The sequence below is a fragment of the Ranitomeya imitator genome, chromosome 1, assembly GCF_032444005.1.
Source record: "Ranitomeya imitator isolate aRanImi1 chromosome 1, aRanImi1.pri, whole genome shotgun sequence".
Classification (NCBI taxonomy): domain Eukaryota; kingdom Metazoa; phylum Chordata; class Amphibia; order Anura; family Dendrobatidae; genus Ranitomeya; species Ranitomeya imitator.
Window position 1 is genome coordinate 868,312,253 of NC_091282.1, and position 22,041 is coordinate 868,334,293.

General features: G+C 42.0%; 1 protein-coding gene across 1 annotated transcript in view; it reads right to left on the reverse strand.

Moving 5' to 3' along the window:
• Positions 1–22,041, reverse strand: part of HGSNAT (heparan-alpha-glucosaminide N-acetyltransferase) — a 77,355-nt gene that overhangs the window by 39,554 nt on the left and 15,760 nt on the right. The window contains exons 4-7 of the mRNA XM_069742596.1: positions 13,186–13,307; positions 13,009–13,078; positions 10,319–10,388; positions 10,012–10,115 (exon numbers count right to left, since the gene is read on the reverse strand). Of these exons, the coding sequence (XP_069598697.1) occupies positions 10,012–10,115; positions 10,319–10,388; positions 13,009–13,078; positions 13,186–13,307 (366 nt within the window). The remainder of the gene's footprint in view (positions 1–10,011; positions 10,116–10,318; positions 10,389–13,008; positions 13,079–13,185; positions 13,308–22,041) is intronic.

Consider the following 22,041-nt stretch of genomic DNA (forward strand, 5'->3'; position numbering starts at 1 on the left):
CTCATTAACTGAAAACACCGAACGCTAATTTACCACAAGACAGATTTCAGGGTCACAAAGCGGACTACATTTGAAAACTATAGGAGTCTTGTCATGTGTTTCACCCAAGGTGTTTTTTTAAATAATGCCAGTGGTGGTGATGGTGGGGGGATCCAAAACAAAACTGTATGGCAGAGGTGTTCGGGTCAAAAAAGATCAGAGGCTCAAGTCCCAAGACCTACTTTGCTGCCGCCTTTTCCCCAATGCAAAAAATGTAACAACAATTCGCACAGACAGTGTTAACTTTCAGAGTACAGCTAATGTAGGAGAGGTCACCTGCAGTCCTATGTAACACCATAGATCACCACCATAGACTCTCGCACCCCTCCAATCTATTCTAAACTCTGCTGCCCGACTAATCCACCTGTCCCTCCGCTATTCCCCAGCTTCTCCCCTCTGTCAATCCCTTCACTGGCTCCCCATTGCCCAGAGACTCCAAAACCCTAACCATGACGTACAAAGCCATCCACAACCTGTCTCCTCCATACATCTGTGACCTCGTCTCCCGGTACTTACCTACACGCAACCTACGATCCTCAAAAGATCTCCTTCTCTACTCCCCTCTTATCTCCTCTTCCCACAATCATATACAAGATTTCTCTCACATATCACCCCTACTCTGGAACTATCTGCCACAACATATCAGACTCTCGCCTACCATCGAAACCTTCAAAAAGAGCCTGAAGACCCACCTCTTCCGGCAAGCCTACAACCTGCAGTATTCACGATCGACCAAACCACTGCATGACCAGTTCTACCCTTGCCTACTGTATCCTCACCCATCCCTTGTAGATTGTGAGCCCTCGCGGGCAGGGTCCTCTCTCCTCCTGTACCTGTTGTGACTAGTATTGTTTAAGATTATTGTACTTGTTTTTATTATGTATACCCCTCCTCACATGTAAAGCGCCATGGAATAAATGGCGCTATAATAATAAATAATAATAAATCACCTCCCGACTGAGCCCCACAGTGTACCTAAATCACATATAGTGTCAACGTTGGGCATCTCTGAAGAAATGAGAGCCCACCTAACTTATGGGTGCATGTCTCCAGAAGCACGGGCTGGGCATAACGTACTGGTGACTAGGGTTGAGCGAAATGGGTCGGCCAGATTCAGAAGTCGCCGACTTTTGGCAAAGTCGGGTTTCATGAAACCCGACCCCTGTGTGGGGTCAGCCATGAGGTCGGCGATCTTCTGATCTAGAATCGGAATTCCGATACAGAGTTCCGATATGTTTAAGATATCGGGAATCGGTATCTGAATTCATATTTAAGTGTAAAATAAAGAATAAAAAAAAAAAATATTGATATACTCACCCTCGGACGCGCCCTGGTTCTAACCCGCAGCCTTCCTTCCTAAGAATCCGCGCCTGAAGGACCTTAGATGACGTCGCGGCTTGTGATTGGTCGCGTGACGCCCATGTGACCGCTCACGTGACCAATCACAAGCCGCGACGTCATCGAAGGTCCTTCAGGCGCTCATTCTTAGGAAGGAAGGCTGCCGGTGAGAACCAGGGCGCGTCCGAGGGTAAGTATATCAATATTTTTTATTTTGATTCTTTATTTTACACTTAAATATGGATCCCAGGGCCTGAAGGAGAGTTTCCTCTCCTTCAGACCCTGGGAACCATTAGAAACCCAATGCACTGCATTGGGTTTCGTGTTTCGGCCGACCCCGACTTTTCTATAGGATCGGCCGATTTCACTCGACCCGACTTTTGAAAAAGTCGGGTTTCGTGAAACCCGACCCGATCCTATAAAAAGAAAAGTCGCTCAACCCTACTGGTGACTGCAACTTACTGCTCACTATAGCACGCTGGTCACTACAATGAGAGTTTGTAATTTTCACTCAGCAACATCCACTACTGCTTGTTTCTGGAAAATAATGTATTCTTTCTTCACTGCTCAGTGGCATAAAATTCTGTGAGGCACACGTGGTGTTAATATGATCACTGCACCCTTACATGAATTCATTGGGGAGTGTAGTTTGTAAAATGAGTGCACATATAGGAGGTTTCTGCTGTTCTGGAACCTCAGGGGCTCTGCCAGTGTGACATGGCACCCTCAAACCATTCCAGCAAAACCTGAACTCCAATATGGCACCTCTTCCCTTCTGAGCTTTGCACTGTGCTTCAAAAGTAGTATTCCCCAACATATTGGGTACAGCATACTGAGGAGAAATTACACAATAAAACTGTATAGTTCAATTTCTCCTGTTACCCTTATGAAAATGAATTTGGGGCCAAAATGATATTTTTGTGAGGAAATTTTTTTTTTTTTTTAACCCCTTAAGCCCCGAGGGTGGTTTGCACGTTAATGACCGGGCCAATTTTTACAATTCTGACCACTGTCCCTTTATGAGGTTATAACTCTGGAACGCTTCAACGGATCTTGGCGATTCTGACACTGTTTTCTCGTGACATATTGTACTTCATTTTAGTGGTAACATTTATTCGATATAACTTGCGTTTATTTGTGAAAAAAACGGAAATTTGGCGAAAATTTAGAAAATGTCGCTATTTTCCAACTTTAAATTTTTATGCCCTTAACCCTGCTGTTCTGTTTAGATTTCACATACACTTGTACTGTTCCTGGTCATTTTTGACCGTCCTTATAAAATAATCATTGTTAGCTAATCTAAGTGGTTTTTTTAAACAGTTTTTGCACCATTATATTGCTTGTGAAGATGGTTGTTCAAATACCAGAAAAATAAATAAATACAAAGCTTGTTTTATATTTTTTTTTTATATCCAAAAAGGAACATGGTATTTTTTCGATTTTTGTAAAAATTGATTATTTTTGCAGATAAAAAAAAAATCTTGATCTAAATGTTAACTATAAGTAATAATATCAAACATTATGTAGATATACTTTTTTCAAAGGCAAAAAAAAAAAAAAAAAAGCTTTTTTCTCTATAAAATGGCAAAAAACGTTGTTTTTTATACACTTATACTGTTCCCGGTCATTTTTGACCAGACCTAACAAAGTTGTGATTTGTACCTAATTCAAGTGTTATTTGATTACCTGTTGCATTGTTTTACTGTATGTGAACATGGTTTTCAATAATCAGATGAAAAATTAAATCAAAAACTTTTATTTTTTGAATCAAATAAATTAACATTTTTTGCAATATTTGCTTCATATTGCACATAAAAACTTTTCTTTATTCTAAACTATATACAAACTTTTAAAAAAAAAAAGGTTTTTTGTCAAAAACAAATGATAAATGCGATCAATGTATTACTTGCATTGATCACATGTATAATTTACATGACGCTTGCACAAGTATTTTGCACATTTGCAACACATAATATTAGATTTATGGTTACTGGACGTTGGACAGAATGAGCATCTTTTTCGCTTGCAGCTGGTTGCGATGGTGGAAGCCGTTTCAGTATCAGTGGTGGTCGAAGCTGTTGGCTCGCCGTCTCCACCATGCTCTCGAATTTGTCGGGCCACTTTTTCTGCACTCTCATTTCTTGGATTTCGTGGCCGTGTTTTTACATATGGATTAGTGAGAGACTTCCCCAATTCCTCAATAAAAAGCCGTCGTTTGTGTAATTTTTTTTCTTGCCATTTGGGGTTTATTTCCCGCCACAATACAAAGGCATTATAGGCAGATACATCGATCAGGTTGTAAAAGAGAATCATAGGCCACCTATTTGTTTTTCTTTTACATGTATACGTGCCTACAAGCTGGTCTAATGTGTCAACAGCACCTTTAGTGGCGTTATAGTGAAGAATCATGTCTGGCTTTCTGTCATCTCTCTCACTTATTTTTGCATCATGGTGCATGGTGCTCATGAGGATAACTTGTTTATTTTTTTTGGGGAACGTACGACACTACCGTAGTGTCCTTTGTAAAATAAAACATTGAACTGTGTACGTCTCATATTGAGGATACCCTGTGGAAGTTCAGGTTTATTTTTTCGTACAGTACCCAGCATAGTTATATTGTTTTTTTGTAACATCTGCCCCAATTGGTAGGATGTGAAGAAATTGTCACAGGTAACGTTTCTCCCTTTGAGTCCATGGGTCAAGTCCAAAACTACCCTCATGCCTTGGTTTTTTTCAGGTCTTTCTAGAGGGTTTTTTCCAATATATACTTGAACATTTGCAGCATATGATGTTTTACTGTCACACAGAGTCCAGATTTTTATACCGTATTTTGCTGGTTTACTTGGAATGTATTGCCTGAATGGGCACCTGCCTCTAAATGACACCAGCTGCTCATCAACAGTGACATTTTCTACGGTATTATAACATTTTGGGAGTATCTCGACCCATTTACTCCACAAATCCCTAATTGGGGCAAGTTTATCTGTGCTTCTTCTTTCAGATCTATCCGTTTTGTCATCAAACCGTAGAGCTCTGGAAATTTCGTGGAATCTTTCTAAAGACATGGTGGCCCTAAATATATGGCGCCCCGTTTCCGAATTCCACAAACTTTTAGTGGACTCTCCATATGATTTGTATACTCCAGCTAATAGAAGTAACCCGATGTAAGCATTCATAGCCGTCACATCGAAGTTCTTCCATTTATCGCTATAAACCTTTTTTCCCTCAATGTTTGTCATTTCGATAAGTATATTTTGCATGGCTATATTTATGAATAATAGGAATGCCGATTGAATGTCATCAATTCTAGCAATTGCATATCTAGTGGGACCTGGAGTATCTGTGATGACATTTGATGAAGACCTTCTACCAGTCGGAGTAGGAGGCTGCAATTTCCAAACGACATCTTTGTTTTTTGAATTGATTTCTTGCGTCAGACCGGTTGTCGGGGTTTCCACATCAGATTCACCCTCAGAATCCGAGTTCTCAGCAATATCTTCATCCTCACTAATGTTGTCCTCCTCTTCGGAGACATTTTCAGGTGGGACATCCTCGTCTGTATCGGAGTCGTTTATAAACTCCTCCAATTCAGCTTGGGTGAAGTGTCTTCTTCTCATGCTGTAAGGCATCACTGTTGAATGAAAAAATAAAATATATCCATAAACAATGAATGAAAAAAAAAAATCAAAACAATTTCGCAACAATACACACAATAACGTCCCGTCACACATTGAGATATGCCCTGTGATTATGGTGCTGGAGCGTCGCAAACAAAAATGAGGCATGCACTCATTCTATCACAGCAGTGAGAATATGTACTCATAAGCAGACATTGAGTCTACACAACCCTAATGCTAACCCCCTATCATCCATTTTATCACAGCAGTGAGAATATTGAATAATTTTAGAATAAAAGAATAATTTATCTGTAACATACCTGTAAAAATGGGACTTCAGAGCTCTGACGTCTGAACCTCTGCTCACTCTGTGTTGTCTCCAGCTGAACTGAAACTCTACACTGCTATGTTATCTGTCTACAGATAAGATCAGAGCAGACACCACCCTGCAGCAGGAAAAAGCTCACAGTACAACACTTTAGGTGAATTCTGCTTAGGACAGCATTGCACAGTGTAATACTGTACAACCAGCAAACACATGGAAAATCAGAAAATCATGATTTACAATATGAAATGTTGACAACTGAATGGAACTAGATCTATATGAACAGCAGGGTAAATAAAAACTAGTGAAATAAATTGCGCATAGCTATACTGGAAGCGAATCCGTCGGCTGTATCGCAACTTGAAAATGTTGGTATGTGTAAATCTTTTCTGACCAAAAGTAGTCAGATACATTGATAAATAGTAGTAGATGCAATATATAGTTCAAAATGAAGTGATAGCACCTTTATTTTTGTCAAAAATTGTCTGGAGAGCTGAATAAAGGCCTATCGGTCATTTTTGACCGAACAGTACAAGTGTAAAAAAAATTGTACCAAATAAAGTAAACAAAAATTAAAAAAAAAAAAAAATTCCCACAGAGAGTACCCCCCTAATGACGAAAAGTCAGGGAGCCTCAAGTCTCAGAATCACACGCTGAATTTTTATAACATTATAGAATTTCAAAAACGGTCATTTTTGACCTAACAGAACAGCAGGGTTAAATCACAGAGATATGTCACGCAAAATACTTAATAAGTAACATTTCCCACATGTCTACTTTACATCAGCACAATTTTGGAACCAAAATTTTTTTTTGTTAGGGAGTTATAAGGGTTAAAAGTTGACCAGCAATTTCTCATTTTTACAACACCATTTTTTTTTTTAGGGACCACATCTCATTTGAAGTCATTTTGAGGGGTCTATATGATAGAAAATACCCAAGTGTGACACCATTCTAAAAACTGCACCCCTCAAGGTGCTCAAAACCACATTCAAGAAGTTTATTAACCCTTCAGGGGTTTCACAGGAATTTTTGGAATGTTTAAATAAAAATGAATATTTAACTTTTTTTCACACAAAATTTATTTCAGCTCCAATTTGTTTTATTTTACCAAGGGTAACAGGATAAAATGGATGCCAAACGTTGTTGTACAATCTGTACTGAGTACGCTGATACCCCATATGTGGGGGTAAACCACTGTTTGGGCGCATGGCAGAGCTCGGAAGGAAAGGAGCGCCATTTGACTTTTCAATGCAAAATTGACAGGAATTGAGATGGGACGCCATGTTGCGTTTGGAGAGCCCCTCATGTGCCTAAACATTGAAACCCCCCCCCCCAAGTGACACCATTTTGGAAAGTAGACACCCTAAGGAACTTATCTAGATGTGTGGTGACCACTTTGACCCACCAATTGCTTCACAGAAGTTTATAATGCAGAGCCGTAAAAATAAAAAATCTTATTTTTTCACAAAAATGATCTTTTCGCCCCCAATTTTTTATTTTCCCAAGGGTAAGAGAAGAAATTAGACCACAAAAGTTGTTGTGCAATTTGTCCTGAGTGCGACGATACCCCATATGTGGGGGTAAACCACTTTTTGGGCGCATAGCAGAGCTCGGAAGGGAAGGAGCGCCATTTGACTTTTCAATGCAAAATTGACTGGAATTAAGATGGGACGCCATGTTGGTTTGGAGAACCCCTGATGTGCCTAAACATTAAAACCCCCCACAAGTGACACCATTTTGGAAACTAGACCCCCTAAGGAACTTATCTAGATGTGTTTTGAGAGCTTTGAACCCCCAAGTGTTTCACTACAGTTTATAATGCAGAGCCGTTAAAATAATTTTTTTTTTTCTTCCGCAAAAATTATTTTTTAGCCCCCAGTTTTGTATTTTCACAAGGGTAACAGAATAAATTGGACCCCAAAAGTTGTTGTCCAATTTGTCCAGAGTACGCTGATACCCAATATGTGGAGGGGGAACCACTGTTTGGGCGCATGGCAGAGCTCGGAAGGGAAGGAGCGCCATTTGGAATGCAGACTTAGATGGATTGGTCTGCAGGCGTCACGTTGCATTTGCAGAGCCCCTGATGTACCCAAACAGTACAAACCCCCCACAAGTGACCTCATATTGGAAACTAGACCTCCCATGGAACTTATCTAGATGTGTTGTGAAAACTTTGAGCCCCCAAGTGTTTCACTACAGTTTACAACGCAGAGCCGTGAAAATAAAAAATCCTTTTTTTTTCCCCACAAAAATGATTTTTAGCCCCCCAAATTTTTATTTTCCCAAGGATAACAAGAGAACTCGGACCCAAAAAGTTGTTGTCCAATTTGTCTCGAGTACGATGATACCCCATATGTTGGGGTAAACCCCTGTTTGGGCGCACGGGAGAGCTCGGAAGTGAAGGAGCACTGTTTTACTTTTTCAATGCAGAATTGGCTGGAATTGAGATCGGACGCCATGTCGCGTTTGGAGAGCCCCTGATGTGCCTTAACAGTGGAAACCCCCCAATTATAAATGAAACCCTAATCCAAACGCACCCCTAACCCTAATCCCAACTGTAACCCTAACCACACACCTAACCCTGACACACCCCTAATTCTAATCCCAACCCTAATCCCAACCGTAAATGTAATCCAAACCCTAGCCCTAACCCTAATGGGAAAATGGAAATAAATACATTTTTTTTAATTTTATTATTTTTCCCTAAGGCTAGGTTCACATTGCGTTAGGGAAATCCGTTTAGCGCTAGCAGATTGCGCTAACGCAATGTCTTTTTAGGTGTCGTGTTTAGTGGTCGCGTTAACGTCCCCGCTCTGGAAGATCGGGGATCGGACCTCGGGCGTGCCGCGGACGCTGCAAGCAGCGTCCGAGGCGCGCCACAAAAGAACGGCACCTTGCTAGCGCGAGCCGAAAATGGCACGCTCTAGCGATGCGCTACACCCGAAAATCACATTGCTGTCAATGGGTGTGCTAACGGACCCGTTGCACGGCGTTAATTGTGACATTTTCGCCGTGCTGTCCGTTAGCGTTAACCCATTAACGCAATGTGAACCTAGCCTAACTAAGGGGGTGATGAAGGGGGGTTTGATTTACTTTTATAGCTTTTTTTATACCGGATTTTTATGATTGGCAGCCGTCACACACTAAAAGACGCTTTTTATAGCAAAAAAGGTTTGCGTCTCCACATTTTGAGACCTATAATTTTTCCACATTTTGGTCCACAGAGTCATGTGAGGTCTTGTTTTTTGCGGGACGAGTTGACGTTTTTATCGGTTACATTTTCGGACACGTGACAGTTTTTGATCGCTTTTTATTCCGATTTTTTGTGAGGCAGAATGACCAAAAACCAGCTATTCATGAATTTCTTTTGGGGGAGGCGTTTATACCATTCCGCGTTTGGTAAAATTGATGAAGCAGTTTTATTCTTCGGGTCAGTACGATTACAGCGATACCTCATTTATATCATTTTTTTTATGTTTTGGCACTTTTATACGATAAAAGCTATTTTATAGAAAAAATAATTATTTTGGCATCGCTTTATTCTGAGGACTATAACTTTTTTATTTTTTTGGTTATGATGCTATATGGCAGCTTGTTTTTTGCGGGACAAGATGACGTTTTCAGAGGTACCATGGTTATTTATATCCGTCTTTTTGATCGCGTGTTATTCCACTTTTTGTTCAGCGTTATGATAATAAAGCGTTGTTTTTTGGCTCTTTTTTTTTTTTTTCTTACGGTGTTCACTGAAATGGTTAACTAGTGGGCCAGTTTTATAGGTCGGGTCGTTACGGACGCGGCGATACTAAATATGTGTACTTTTATTGTTTTTTTGGTTTTTTTTTTTTAGATAAAGAAATGTATTTATGGCAATAATATTTTTTTTTTTTCTTCTTTATTTAGGTTTTTTTTTTTTTTTTTTACACGTGTGGAAATTTTTTTTTTTTACTTTTTCACTTTGTCCCAGGGGGGGACATCACAGATCACCGATCTGACAGTGTGCACAGCACTCTGTCAGATCGGTGATCTGACATACAGCCGGGCAGGATTAGAGCTGCAGCTGCAGGACCCGGATGCAGCCCGGCGGCCATTTTGGATCCGGGGACTGCAGGGAGAAGACGCTCGGTACACGGTGAGTACACCACCGTGTACCGATCGTCTCAGGGAAGCCCGCAGGGAGCCCCCTCCCTGCGCGATGCTTCCCTGCACCGCCGGCACACCGCGATCATCTTTGATCGCGGTGTGCCGGGGGTTAATGTGCCGGGAGCGGTCCGTGACCGCTCCTGGCACATAGTGCCGGATGTCAGCTGCGATAGGCAGCTGACACTCGGCCGCGCTCCCCCCGTGAGCGCGGCCGATCGCATATGACGTACTATCCCGTCACTGGGAATTAAGTCCCAGGTCACCTGGACGGGATAGTACGTCATATGGGATTAAGGGGTTAATTTCACGGCTCAACGTTATAAACATATGTGAAGAACCTGCGGGTTCAAGGTGCTCACCACACATCTAAATACATTCCTTGAAGGGTCTAGGTACCAAAATGGGGCACATGTGGGGGGTTTCTATTGCTTAGGAACACATACTACTACACTGTCTTTATCATATTTTATTTTCCCTTTCCCTTGTTTGTTAAAAAAAAAAAAAAAATCCTTAATAAAAAGTATATTATTGAGAAAAGTTAATAGTTACCCTCTAAATGTATCAAGTGACCGGAGTCTCTGAGGCACAGTATTCCAGGAAGTGTAATGTGCGTCCAGGTTGCATAGATCGGTCCTACTAGGGGAACCAAGCTCCTGTAAACCAACAAATACAAAGAATAGACTCAACGCATGAATGAAAAAGGTGGTGCCACATACAAATTCTGTTTGTAACACATGGTCTGAACGAACATTCACATTTGTAAAATATGTAAGCCATGTAAAATTTCAAGTTTTGTGTAATAAAAAGTCCTCAGGAATATATAAACTTGAAAGCAAAGATCCAATTATAAACTCACAGAATTAATGAGTCGATCAGTTTCAACAGGATTAAACCGATTGCATAGCCAATTCTGTATGACGTTTAGTCTAAAAAGATAGAAAAAAGTTTATTTAAATGACAATGGTTCTTTCAACAAACCTTTCATACATCAAAAGTACAAGTGAATGTAAGAAATTGCTTCTTTCTCCCCTTATGAGCCATTTCTTCCCCACCTTCCTGAACTCATCATTCTGTCTAAATAAAAAAAATGATCAAATCCATCTTCCTCAATACAAGACTGACTGCCAGTGCAAGGATGTGTTAGCCATCAATATGTGATGTGACCTATGGAAAAAGGTATTGAGAAGGCGGAGAGAGTCAGAAGGAGAGAAACCGTGCCGATTCTAGCTAGCTTATCCCAATGCTGAATTCACAGTTAACGCAGTGAGTGTATGCTGAAAGTATACAATTATGAAAAAATGTGCATAGTCTCTACTAGAGATGGGAGAACCCGAACAATAAAGTTTGGGGTCCGTACTGGACACCTAGTGTCCGTGAATGGACCCCGAACAAGGACTTCTGTGCTCCATGTTCATAGACATCCCTGTAGCCCTCAACTGTCTGGTTATCAAAAAAACAAAAAAAATACAAAACAACATTGACTGGCTTATCAGTTAAAGAACTATACAATAATACTAGTGGTTTGAAAGTGTAAGGTCGGGATCACACATGCGAGAAATACGGCTGAGTCTCACATGTTAATACCCGGCATGGCCGTCGCCACTCAGGAGCGGAGCGTGCGGCTGCATGTATTGCTATGCGGCCGCAGACACCGCTCCTGAGTGACGGCGGCAATGCCGGTTATTAACATGCGAGACTCGGCCGTATTTCTCGCATGTGTGATCCCGGCCTAATAGCTTCTGACAGGTTCCCTACTGTATAACAGGGGGAAAAAAAAAAAAAAAGGGTAGAAACATAAGTAAATACCCTATATTATTTTTATGCACAGTTATTTATTTGCTGCAGAGTATTTACGTACTATGATTTGGTCTTTGTTTTTCTGCTCAGTGGCTAGTATGAACGTGCGCCAACATGCACACCAGGTTGTACCCAGTTCATTTCTATACACTTTTTCTGTTTGCTTGCACTCTGTGTGGCCTGCCTCATCTTTGAGCAGGACATGCTATTCATGTTTTCCCCTGACCGTGTGTCTACTAGCTGGGCTCAGTCCTTCTCAGCCCCTATCCATATGCATGTCACTTGGCAAACGGTAAGGTTATTTTTACATTCCAGTTTGGACCATCCCAATTAGGGTCACCGTGAAGTGGTGGGACGGCTTTTGCATATTTTTTTTTTTATAACAAAATTCCGTTAACTAAAGTACCCTATATTATTTTCATGCACTATTGCGGTTTATTATTATTTACTGCAGGGTATTTACTGGTTAGGCTTTTGGTTTTTTTCTGCTCAGTGTCCAGTGTAAACGTGTGGTTACACGCTGCATACACACCAGTTTATATCTCAGTTCATTTCTTTAGGTTTTTTTCCCACTACTGCATAACAGCATGAAAAGCTTGCCCATGCACAACATATGGAAGCAGAAAAAAAAAAAGTGCGTTTATAGGAAACCAGCAGAAGAAAGGAACATGATCAAAATTATAGAAGCTGTACATGACCTAACCACAAAAGAGAAGGAGGAAAAAAACAAACTAATAGTTGGAGGAGACTGTGTTCAATGGATAATGTGACAGTAAACATTAAGTCGGGTCTAATAAATTGTGCTTTGCATACAAAAAAAAAAAAAAAAAAATCATTGGTGCAGCTGCATAAAAAAGGAAGTAGAAATGCTGATATTTTCATTTTGCCAGCACAAGTTCCTGTTTCATTACAAATTCTGATTATCCAATGCAGTATCATATACAAGATAATTACTACAGTTCTACCAAACACAATATTACTTAATTTATGACCCCTACACAGTTACAATATTAAAGATTTGCATTTTAATTTTGGGAACTATGACATACATCCATGACTTACATACCTTCCTTATACGATCATGTAATGTCGGGTGGGGAGAACATGGCGGGGGAAGCCCGCCTCACTGACTAGATCTCAGGCCCGATGTTCAAAGTATGTTTTCTCTAAAACATTGCAGCGTTTCAGATTGAAATAGGTTTTATTTTTATTTAGGGAGCTCAGGTCCGAATCATACTGCCCTGGTTCAGAATTACTCATGTGACATGTTGTTCACTTCACGGACTAATCCTTTTTAAATGCTACAGTTACTCACCTCCTGGACTGGTGCCATTCCACCAATGTCAGCGCCATGTCTGCCAACCCTTCGTTCAACATTATGTCAAGTAAGCGCTGCCCCCAATCACTGGCTTCTGATGGGCTGTAGCCTTCACACTTCCCTCAGATGGAACAGTTTCATCTGAGGATAGTGTGAAAGCTGCAGTCGATCAGATGCCACGGATAGTAATGTCATGGAAGCACCGGCAGATACAGCACAGTGCCAACGAATGGCATTAGTCTGGGGAGGGAGTATATGTGAGGTGTTATTTTTTATTGTGCATGGGGGACTATAGCATTTAAGAAATTAGTATCCAACTAGTGGTCATCTAGACAAAACAGAAAAGTCAGACCAGCATAAATCTCTAGATTTAACCAATATGTGTATACAAGTAAAAAAAAAAAATAATATAATAATACGATTATGCTTACCTTAAAATATATGATCCCAAGAATAATACTATAAAGATGGCCACATATATGAAAAATGCAATGACAATGGCTGCAGAGGAGAAAAAAAGTGGATTTTAAGAAAAAAAAAAAAAAAAAAAAACAAGACAAAACTTAACTTCTTTGTGAAAGTGTTGTATTCATGATTTAAGTACTCACGGACGTTGGAGTTCCCCGGATTCTGATTAATAATTATTCCACAGGTTACATCTTGGGTAGTGGAATGGTTTGCCTTCACCCACAAGGAGTAGTTTCCAAATTCTCTAAAACTGTAATGAATTCTGTGGAGAGAAAAGAAAAAGAAAAAAAAAACTACATCTAACAACTCTGATGTTTAGAACATTATGTAGCTGCAGTAAATTTTTCAGCCAAATACATTTCACTCAATGCGTATAAGGGCAAGAAAAGTAATCATACATATTAGATTAATTTTGGCCAAACGAGGAGATTCCCTGTGAAGTAATGTAGGAACAATAGAAAGATTGGGCATGCTGGATTCAATATGCCTGATTCTTCGATAGTCTACATAGATTGTAAGGGTACGAGCAACTTGACGCACAATAAAATCTATGGTGATCAGTGGTTATTATGAAATTAGAGTATTATACCCACTTAAATTTTTATGTTCAATTTGGCCTATTTTATAAATATAATACAAGGAAATGAAATTTTCCCACTGGAAATTTAAATTCACTTATAAGTAACTTTACTATAACCTGCAACCATTTTTTCTTTGGGAAAAGGTGTTCTTCAGAGGACTATGCCCTATTGAGACCATCTACTTGTGCTTGTGGTTGCTAAGGAGGGATACCGGTCCATACAGCTGACCGTTACCCAAGGTGTATGGCCACTGCATAATAATTGCTAGTTCTCGTCTATCATCTGTGGACTGGCACAATAGAATGGCATCATGAGGACCAAAGAGATAAAAAAAAATGCAAAGTGCAAAAGTAAATAAATGAATAAAGAAGGACACTACAGTGAGGAAAATTAAGCATTTTATACACTGCCGATTTTGCAAGTTTTCCCACCTACAAAGAATGGAGAGGTCTGTAATTTTTATCGTGGGTACACTTCACCCCTATGGCCATACGTCGCGTCCGTTGTGCATTGGATGCGTCGTGTTTTGGCGGACGGTCGTCACGAAAAAAAACATTCAAGGGAACATTTTTTTCGTACATCGGGTCCTGCATTTCCTACCGTGCATGCGCAGCCGGAACTCCGCCCCTTCCTCCCCGGGACTTTAGAATGGGCAGCGGATGCGTTGAAAAACTGCATCCGCTGCCCACAATGTGCCGAATTTTCACAACGTCCGTCGGTATGTCGCGCCGACGCTTAGCGACGGCCCCGTACCGACGGAAGTGTGAAAGAAGCCTTACTCTGCACTTACCTGTATTACTTGAACCAGTTTGAACTCCTTACCACCATGGCCAAGATCAAAAAGCTGTCTAAGGACACCAGGGACAAAATTGTAGACCTGCACAATGTTGGGATGGGCTACAAGATAATAGACAAGCAGCTTGGTGAGAAGGCAACAACTGTTGGCACAATTATTAGAAAATGGAAGAAACAGATGACTGTCAGTCTTCCTTGGTCTGGGGCTCCATGCAAGATCTCGCCTCATGGTTAAGGATGATTCTGAGAACGGTCAAGAATCAGCTCAGAACTACGTGAATCAATGACCTGAAGAGAGCTGGGACCAATGTCTCAGTTATTATCATTAATAACACACTACGCAGTCATGGATTAAAATCCTGCAGGGCACCCAAGGTCCCCCTGCTCACGCCAGCAAGTGTCCAGGCCCATTTGAAGTTTGCCAATAACCATCTGGATGATCCAGAGGAGGCATGGGAGAAGGTCATGTGGTCAGATGAGACCAAAATAGAACTTTTTGGCATCAACTCTACTCGCCATGTTTGGAGGATAAATAAGGATGAGTACAACCCCAAGAACACCATTCCAACCATGAAGCATGGTGGGGAAAACATCATACTATGGGGGTTCTTTTCTGCAAATGGGACAGGATGACTGCACCACATTGAAGGGAGGATAGATGAGATCATGTACTGCACGATTAGGGCCAGCAACCTCAGTAAGGACACTGAGGATGGGTCGTAGCTGAGTCTTCCAGCATGACAATGACCTGAAACACACAACTAAGGCAACTAAGGAGTGGCTCTGTAAAAAGCATTTCAAAATCCTGGAGTCACCTAGCTAGTTTTTGTTTTTGGAAGTGCATTTGAACAGCAAGGTTGATTGCTGTTAAGGGGAACTAGAGAAAAAAAAAAATCTATAAATCTTCAGCATAGCGAGTGTGAGCGAGCTGAGTAAGTGTAAACAGCGGTAAGTGTGACTTGTGATTCAGTGACTTTGGATTCAGGGAGTTTCCAAGAGGAATTGCTGTCTTTTTTTATTATTACTTTATTTTTATTTATTTTTTTTTAAATTTAACTTTTCTGCCTGGTGCAATCCCCATTAGGAAATGTGCTCCACTATTGTTAATGTCATCCAGTGCACATCTTGCCACATGTATGCAGTCCTTGATCAGCCGATCGAGGGTGCATACTGCTGTGCGAGATGTGAGCACGTTGTGCATTTGGAAACATAGATTCTGAATCTAAATGTGCAGCTGGCAACACTGAGATCCATTGACAATATGGAGAGGAGTCTTCTGCTCACTGAGCAGACGCTCAATGGGATAGATGGGGGGGGATGGTAGGATGGAGCCACAGGACAGTGAAGTAGCAAGCTGAGTGACAGTTAGGAGGCGGGGTAGAGGGAAAAGTGCCAGGGAGGCTAGTCCTGATCTGAAACACCCCAATAAGTTTGCCAAGTTGGCAGATGAGGGGGGTGCCAGTACAGGGGTAGCACTGCTGCAGCCAGGCATGTCCTCTGAAAGCCGGGGGAGTGACTGCTCCAGTAAGGAGGGAAATAGGAGGGCAGGCCAGACAGGTGCTGGTAGTGGGGGACTCAATTATTATGGGAACAGATAGGGCAATCTGTCACAAAGACAGGGATCGTCGAACGGTGTGCTGCCTACCTGGCGCTCGAGTCCGACACATCGCTGATCGGGTGGACATATTACTGGGAGGGGCTGGTGAGGACCCAGCGGTCATGGGGCACATTGGCACAAATGACAAAGTTAGAGGTAGGTGGAAGGTCCTTAAAGATGATTTCAGAGAATTAGGCCACAAGCTGAAAGCAAGGACCTCCAACGTGGTATTTTCCGAAATACTGCCTGTACCACGTGCCACGCCAGAGAGGCAACGTGAGATTAGGGAGGTTAATAAGTGGCTCAAGAATTGGTGTAGGAAGGAGGGGGTTTGGGTTCCTGCAGAACTGGGCCGACTTCTCAGTTGGCTACAGGCTCTACGCTAGGGACGGGCTACACCTCAATGGGGAGGGTGCAGCTGTGCTGGGGGAGAAAATGGCTAGAAGGTTGGAGGAGTGTTTAAACTAGGGATTGGGGGGGGTGGGGGCGGAGGGTATTCAATTTATAGGAGGGGAAGATAGTGCAGATAGAGAACTGGGCACAAATAAGGAAGTCGGCGGTGGCATGGGGGGTGGGGTTAGAACAGTTAATAATTTAAGAAATAGAGGTACAGAGAGGAACATCAAGTGCATGTATACTAATGCCAGAAGCCTCGCCAACAAAATGGATGAATTAGAACTAATGTTGGAGCATAATTATGACATGGTGGGGATATCAAACGTGGCTGGATGAGAGCCATGACTGGGCTGTTAACTTGCAGGGCTATAGCCTGTTCAGAAATGACCGTACAGATAAGCGAGGGGGAGGGGTGTGTCTATATGTAAAATCGTCCTTAAAACCCATCCTGCGTGATAATGTAGGTGAATTTAATGAAAATGTAGAATCCCTGTGGGTAGAGATAAGGGGAGGGGGAAAAAATAATAAATTACTAATAGGGGTTTGTTATAAATCTCCAAAAATAATGGAAGCAATGGAGAATATCCTCGTAAAGCAAATAGATGAAGCTGCGACTCAAGGGGAAGTCATTATTATGGGGGACTTCAACTATCCTGAAATAGATTGGGGAACAGAAACCTGCAGTTCTAGCAAAGGTAATCGGTTTTTGACAACTAAGAGACAATTACCTTTCACAACTGGTTCAGGACCCAACAAGGGGGGGCACTGCTAGACCTAATATTATCCAACAGGCCAGACCGCATATCAAATATAAGGGTTGGGGGTCACTTGGGTAATAGCGATCACAAAATAATAAGTTTTCATGTATCCTTTAAAAAGATGTGTAATAGAGGGGTTACAAGGACACTAAACTTCAGGAGCGCAAATTTGCAACGGATGAGAGATGATCTTGGTGCAATTAACTGGGACGATATCCTGAGACACAAAAATACACAAAGAAAATGGGAGACATTTATTAGCATCCTGGATAGGACCTGTGCACAGTATATACCGTATGGGAATAAACATACTAGAAATAGGAGGAAACCAATATGGCTAAATAGAGCTGTAAGGGGCGCAATAAGTGACAAAAAGAAAGCATTTAGAGAATTAAAGGAAGTAGGTAGTGAGGAGGCATTAAATAAATACAAAAAAATAAATAAATTCTGTAAAAAGCTAATCAAGGCAGCAAAGATTGAGACAGAGACTCATTGCCAGAGAGAGTAAAAATAATCCTAAAATTTTCTTTAACTACGTAAATAGTAAGAAACTAAAAAATGATAGTGTTGGCCCCCTTAAAAATAGTCTGGGTGAAACGGTGGATGAGGATGAGGAAAAAGCCAATATGCTAAATTATTTTTTTTTCATCAGTATTTACAAAAGAAAATCCCATGGCAGACAAAATGACTAGTGATAAAAATTGCCAATTAAATGTCACCTGCTTAACCCAGCAGGAAGTGCGGCGGCATCTAAAAAAAAAAAAAAAAAAATCACTAAAATTGACAAATCTCCGGGCCCGGATGGGATACACCCTCGAGTACTGCAGGAATTAAGTACAGTCATTGATAGACCATTATTTTTAATCTTTAAAGACTCCATAATAACAGGATCTGTACCACAGGACTGGCGTATAGCAAATGTGGTGCCAATATTCAAAAAGGGGACAAAAACTGAACTCGGAAATTATAGGCCAGTAAGCTTAACCTCTACTGTGGGTAAAATCCTGGAGGGCATTCTAAGGGATGCTATACTGGAGTATCTGAAGAGGAACCTCATGACCCAGTATCAGCATGGGTTTACTAGGGACCGTTCATGTCAGACTAATTTGATCAGTTTCTATGAAGAGGTAAGTTCCGGACTGGACCAAGGGAACCCAGTGGATGTAGTGTATATGGACTTTTCAAAAGCTTTTGATACAGTGCCACACAAAAGGTTGATACATAAAATGAGAATACACCAAGGTTACTTACTGGTAGCCGTTTTTTCCGGAGCCCATAACAGCACACCTGAGAGAGGGATCCGCCCAGTCGGGACAGGAAACCTACTGAAATAAAAGGGCGGTACCTCTCCCTCGCTTCAGTTGGTTTTCAGAGCATGAGAGGCCCCCTTGGTTAGTTCACATGGTAATCTACCACCACATTATAATAATAATAAAAAAAACACCCAACTAAAAGTGCACACCAAAGGGTGAAAAAGAAGGGAGGGAATATACAGGTGCTGTCATGGGCTCCGGAAAAACCGGCTACCAGTAAGTAACCTTGGTGTTTTCCCGTCTCCCATGACAGCACACCTGAGAGATTTTTGGAGAAAGAAACACCTTAGGGAGGGACCACCGCTTGCAGCACCCTTCTACCAAAGGTAAGGTCAGTTGAGGAGGATAGATCTAGTCGTTCGTGTCTAAAGAAGGTAGACGGTGAGGACCAGGTAGCGGCCTTACAAATTTGATCAATCGATACCTCTGCTTTTTCTGCCCAGGAAGTAGCCACAGCTCTGGTGGAGTGAGCCTTGATGCCTTCAGGGATTGGGGCACCACGAGAAGCATAGGATAAGGAAATGGCCTCCCTAATCCACCTAGCAATAGTACCCTTTGATACCCCATATCCCTTCCTACTACCCTGGAAAGCTACAAATAAGGACTGATCTTTCCTCCACTGACTAGTCAAAGATATGTATTGCAAAATAGCTCTTCTTACATCCAGTGTATGAAATTTCTCTTCCCCCGGATTTTTGGGATTATCACAAAAAGAGGGTAACACAATCTCCTGGCTTCTATGGAATTTAAGAACTACTTTCGGCAGATATGCCGGATCTGGTCTGAGTACTACTCGGTCATCAAATATCAGTGTGTAAGGAGGGGAGATAGATAGGGCTTGCAAGTCACTCACCCTATGGGCTGATGTCAACGCTACCAGAAGTACTGTCTTAAAAGTGAGCATTTTTATCGATGACTCCTGCAAAGGCTCAAATAGATCACTAGTTAGAGCCTCTAACACCAAATTCAAATCCCATGGAGGAACCCTCTGAATTATTACTGGTCTAGACCTACTACAGGATTTTATAAAGTGGGACACCCATCTATTGGAGGCCAGATTACAATTATATAAGGCTCCTAATGCCGACACCTGTACTTTGAGCGTATTAGTTGCCAACCCCAGTTGTAAACCCGCCTGTAAAAATTCTAGAATAGTACCTACAGGCGCCTTGTCCCCCAGAGGTTGCCCTGAAAAATCTAGAAACTTTTTCATGTTCTACCATATATCCTCGATGTTACTGGCTTTCTACTTTTCAACAAGGTGGAGACTAACCCTGGTGAAAATCCTTGTCTACTCAATGCCCTCTCAAATTCCAGGCTGCAAGATGGAAGCCCTTCACGAGAGTGGCATATTGGACCCTGGGTAAGCAGGTCCGGAATTTCTGGCAGAATCCATGGATCGGTCACTGACATTTGTCTCAGGAGGGAAAACCAAGGTCTTTTTGGCCAAAATGGAGCAATCAAAATTACTCTCGCCTGCTCCATTCTGATCTTCCTTACCACTGTCGGAATCATTGCCATCGGTGGAAATACATACGCGAGACTGAAATTCCATTGTATCTGGAGAGCATCTACCGCGAAGGGTTTCTCTCTCGGGTCTAATGAACAGAAATTCTCTACTTTCCTGTTGTTTAGGGTGGCAAATAAATCTATCACAGGTAAGCCCCAAGCCTGCACTATCTGTTGAAACACCTGGGAATTCAAAGACCACTCTCTTTGTTTCAGTGTTTTGCAACTTAGGTAGTCTGCTTTCGTATTCTCGACTCCCTTTATGTGGAGAGCCGAGAGGGATAGTAGGTGGCGCTCCGCTAGTTGTAGGAGGACAGACGCTGACTTCATCAGGGAAGGGGATCTCGTCCCCCCTTGGTGGTTGATATATGCAACTACTGCATGATTGTCTGACATGACCTTGGTATGGTGACCCTGAAGGATGGGAAGGAAATGTTTTACAGCTCTCTCTACAGCCCATAACTCTCTTAAATTTGACACCTGACGTGATTCTAGTTGGGACCAGGATCCCTGAACTGAGAGAGTCCCTAAATGGGCCCCCCATCCAGAACCGCTTGCGTCTGTGGTGATGATCTGATCTATCGGAGTTATCCACTGGACCCCCGACGCGAAATGATCTCTCACGGCCCACCATTTTAGGGAATCTGTTACCTCTAATGAAAGGCGAAGCTTCCCCTCTAAATGCCCTTTTAACGACCTCTGTGCTGACAGGACCTCCCACTGTAACTGTCTTAGATGGAACTGTGCCCATCTTACTGCAGGTATACAGGACGTCAGAGAACCCAACAGGGACATTGCCTTTCTCAACGTCATTATGGGGTGATTAATTGCTGATTTCACCAGATTTTGAATTTTGACCAGCTTGTTTTCTGGTAGGAGACAAAGCTGACGTGTGGAGTCCAGAACTAAACCCAGAAAGGACTGGACTAGCTCCGGCGTCAATCTCGACTTGGCGAGATTTATTTTCCACCCCAACCGCTCTAGCGTTGTTATAACTTCTTTTATTTGCGCCAGACAATGTGCTGCTGAGTTCCCTATTATAAGGAAGTCGTCCAGGTACGGAACTATAACTACGTTCTGAGAGCGGAGGAAGGACATGACATCTGACATTAGCTTTGTAAAAATACTCGGCGCTATTGACAGGCCGAACGGGAGGGCAGCGTATTGATAGTGCCTGCCTTGGACATAAACTGCTACTCTTAGGAATTTTTGGTAGTCCCGATGGATTGGGACATGGTAGTAGGCGTCCTTTAAGTCTATGGCTGCCATGAAGCAACCTGGGAACAAGAGTTTTATCGCTGTATTCACAGACTCCATTTTGAAGGAGCAGTTTACTACCGACCGGTTTAGATTTTTTAAATTGACAATGGTTCTCAGCGACCCGTCTGGCTTTCTTATCAAAAAAAGAGGGGAATAAAAACCTTTTCCCTGCTCTTCTCCCGGGACTTCTACCAGAACTCGTTTTGATACCAGTTCCAATACCTCTGCTTCCAAGGCAAGCTGTTCCTCCGGGGTTTTTCTTTGGGGCGTTAACACAAAAGTCTGTCATGGTAGATAAACAAAGTTTATTTTTAGGCCATCTTTGATGACCTTCAGAGTCCAAGGCTTCCTCGCCAATGTTGAGGGACCTTTAAACATATATCCCGATCCCTTCCTGTCTCTGGAGTCCCAATTCCTTCTATCTCCCGGGGGGCGACCTCTACTAAATTTCCCCCTCCGAAAATAGGGCCGTCTAATGTCCACCGGAAAGCGAGGGAATCCCTTTTTTCTATCCTCTGCTTTCTCCAAAATATCCTCTAATTTCTGTCCAAAAAGGAAATGGCCATCACATGGTAAAGAACAAAGTCTGTTTTTTGAAGGCAAGTCGCCCGGGCATCCCTTTAACCAAAGAGCACGTCTAGCCGGCTGCATTAGATAGATTCGCAGCTCTGGCTGCTAGTCTCACGGACTCTGCCGATGAGTCTGCTATAAAGGCAGCCGCTCCTTTAGCCATAGTTACATTGGTTAGGAGGTCTTCTCTCGACACTTTAGATTTTAACTGGTCTTC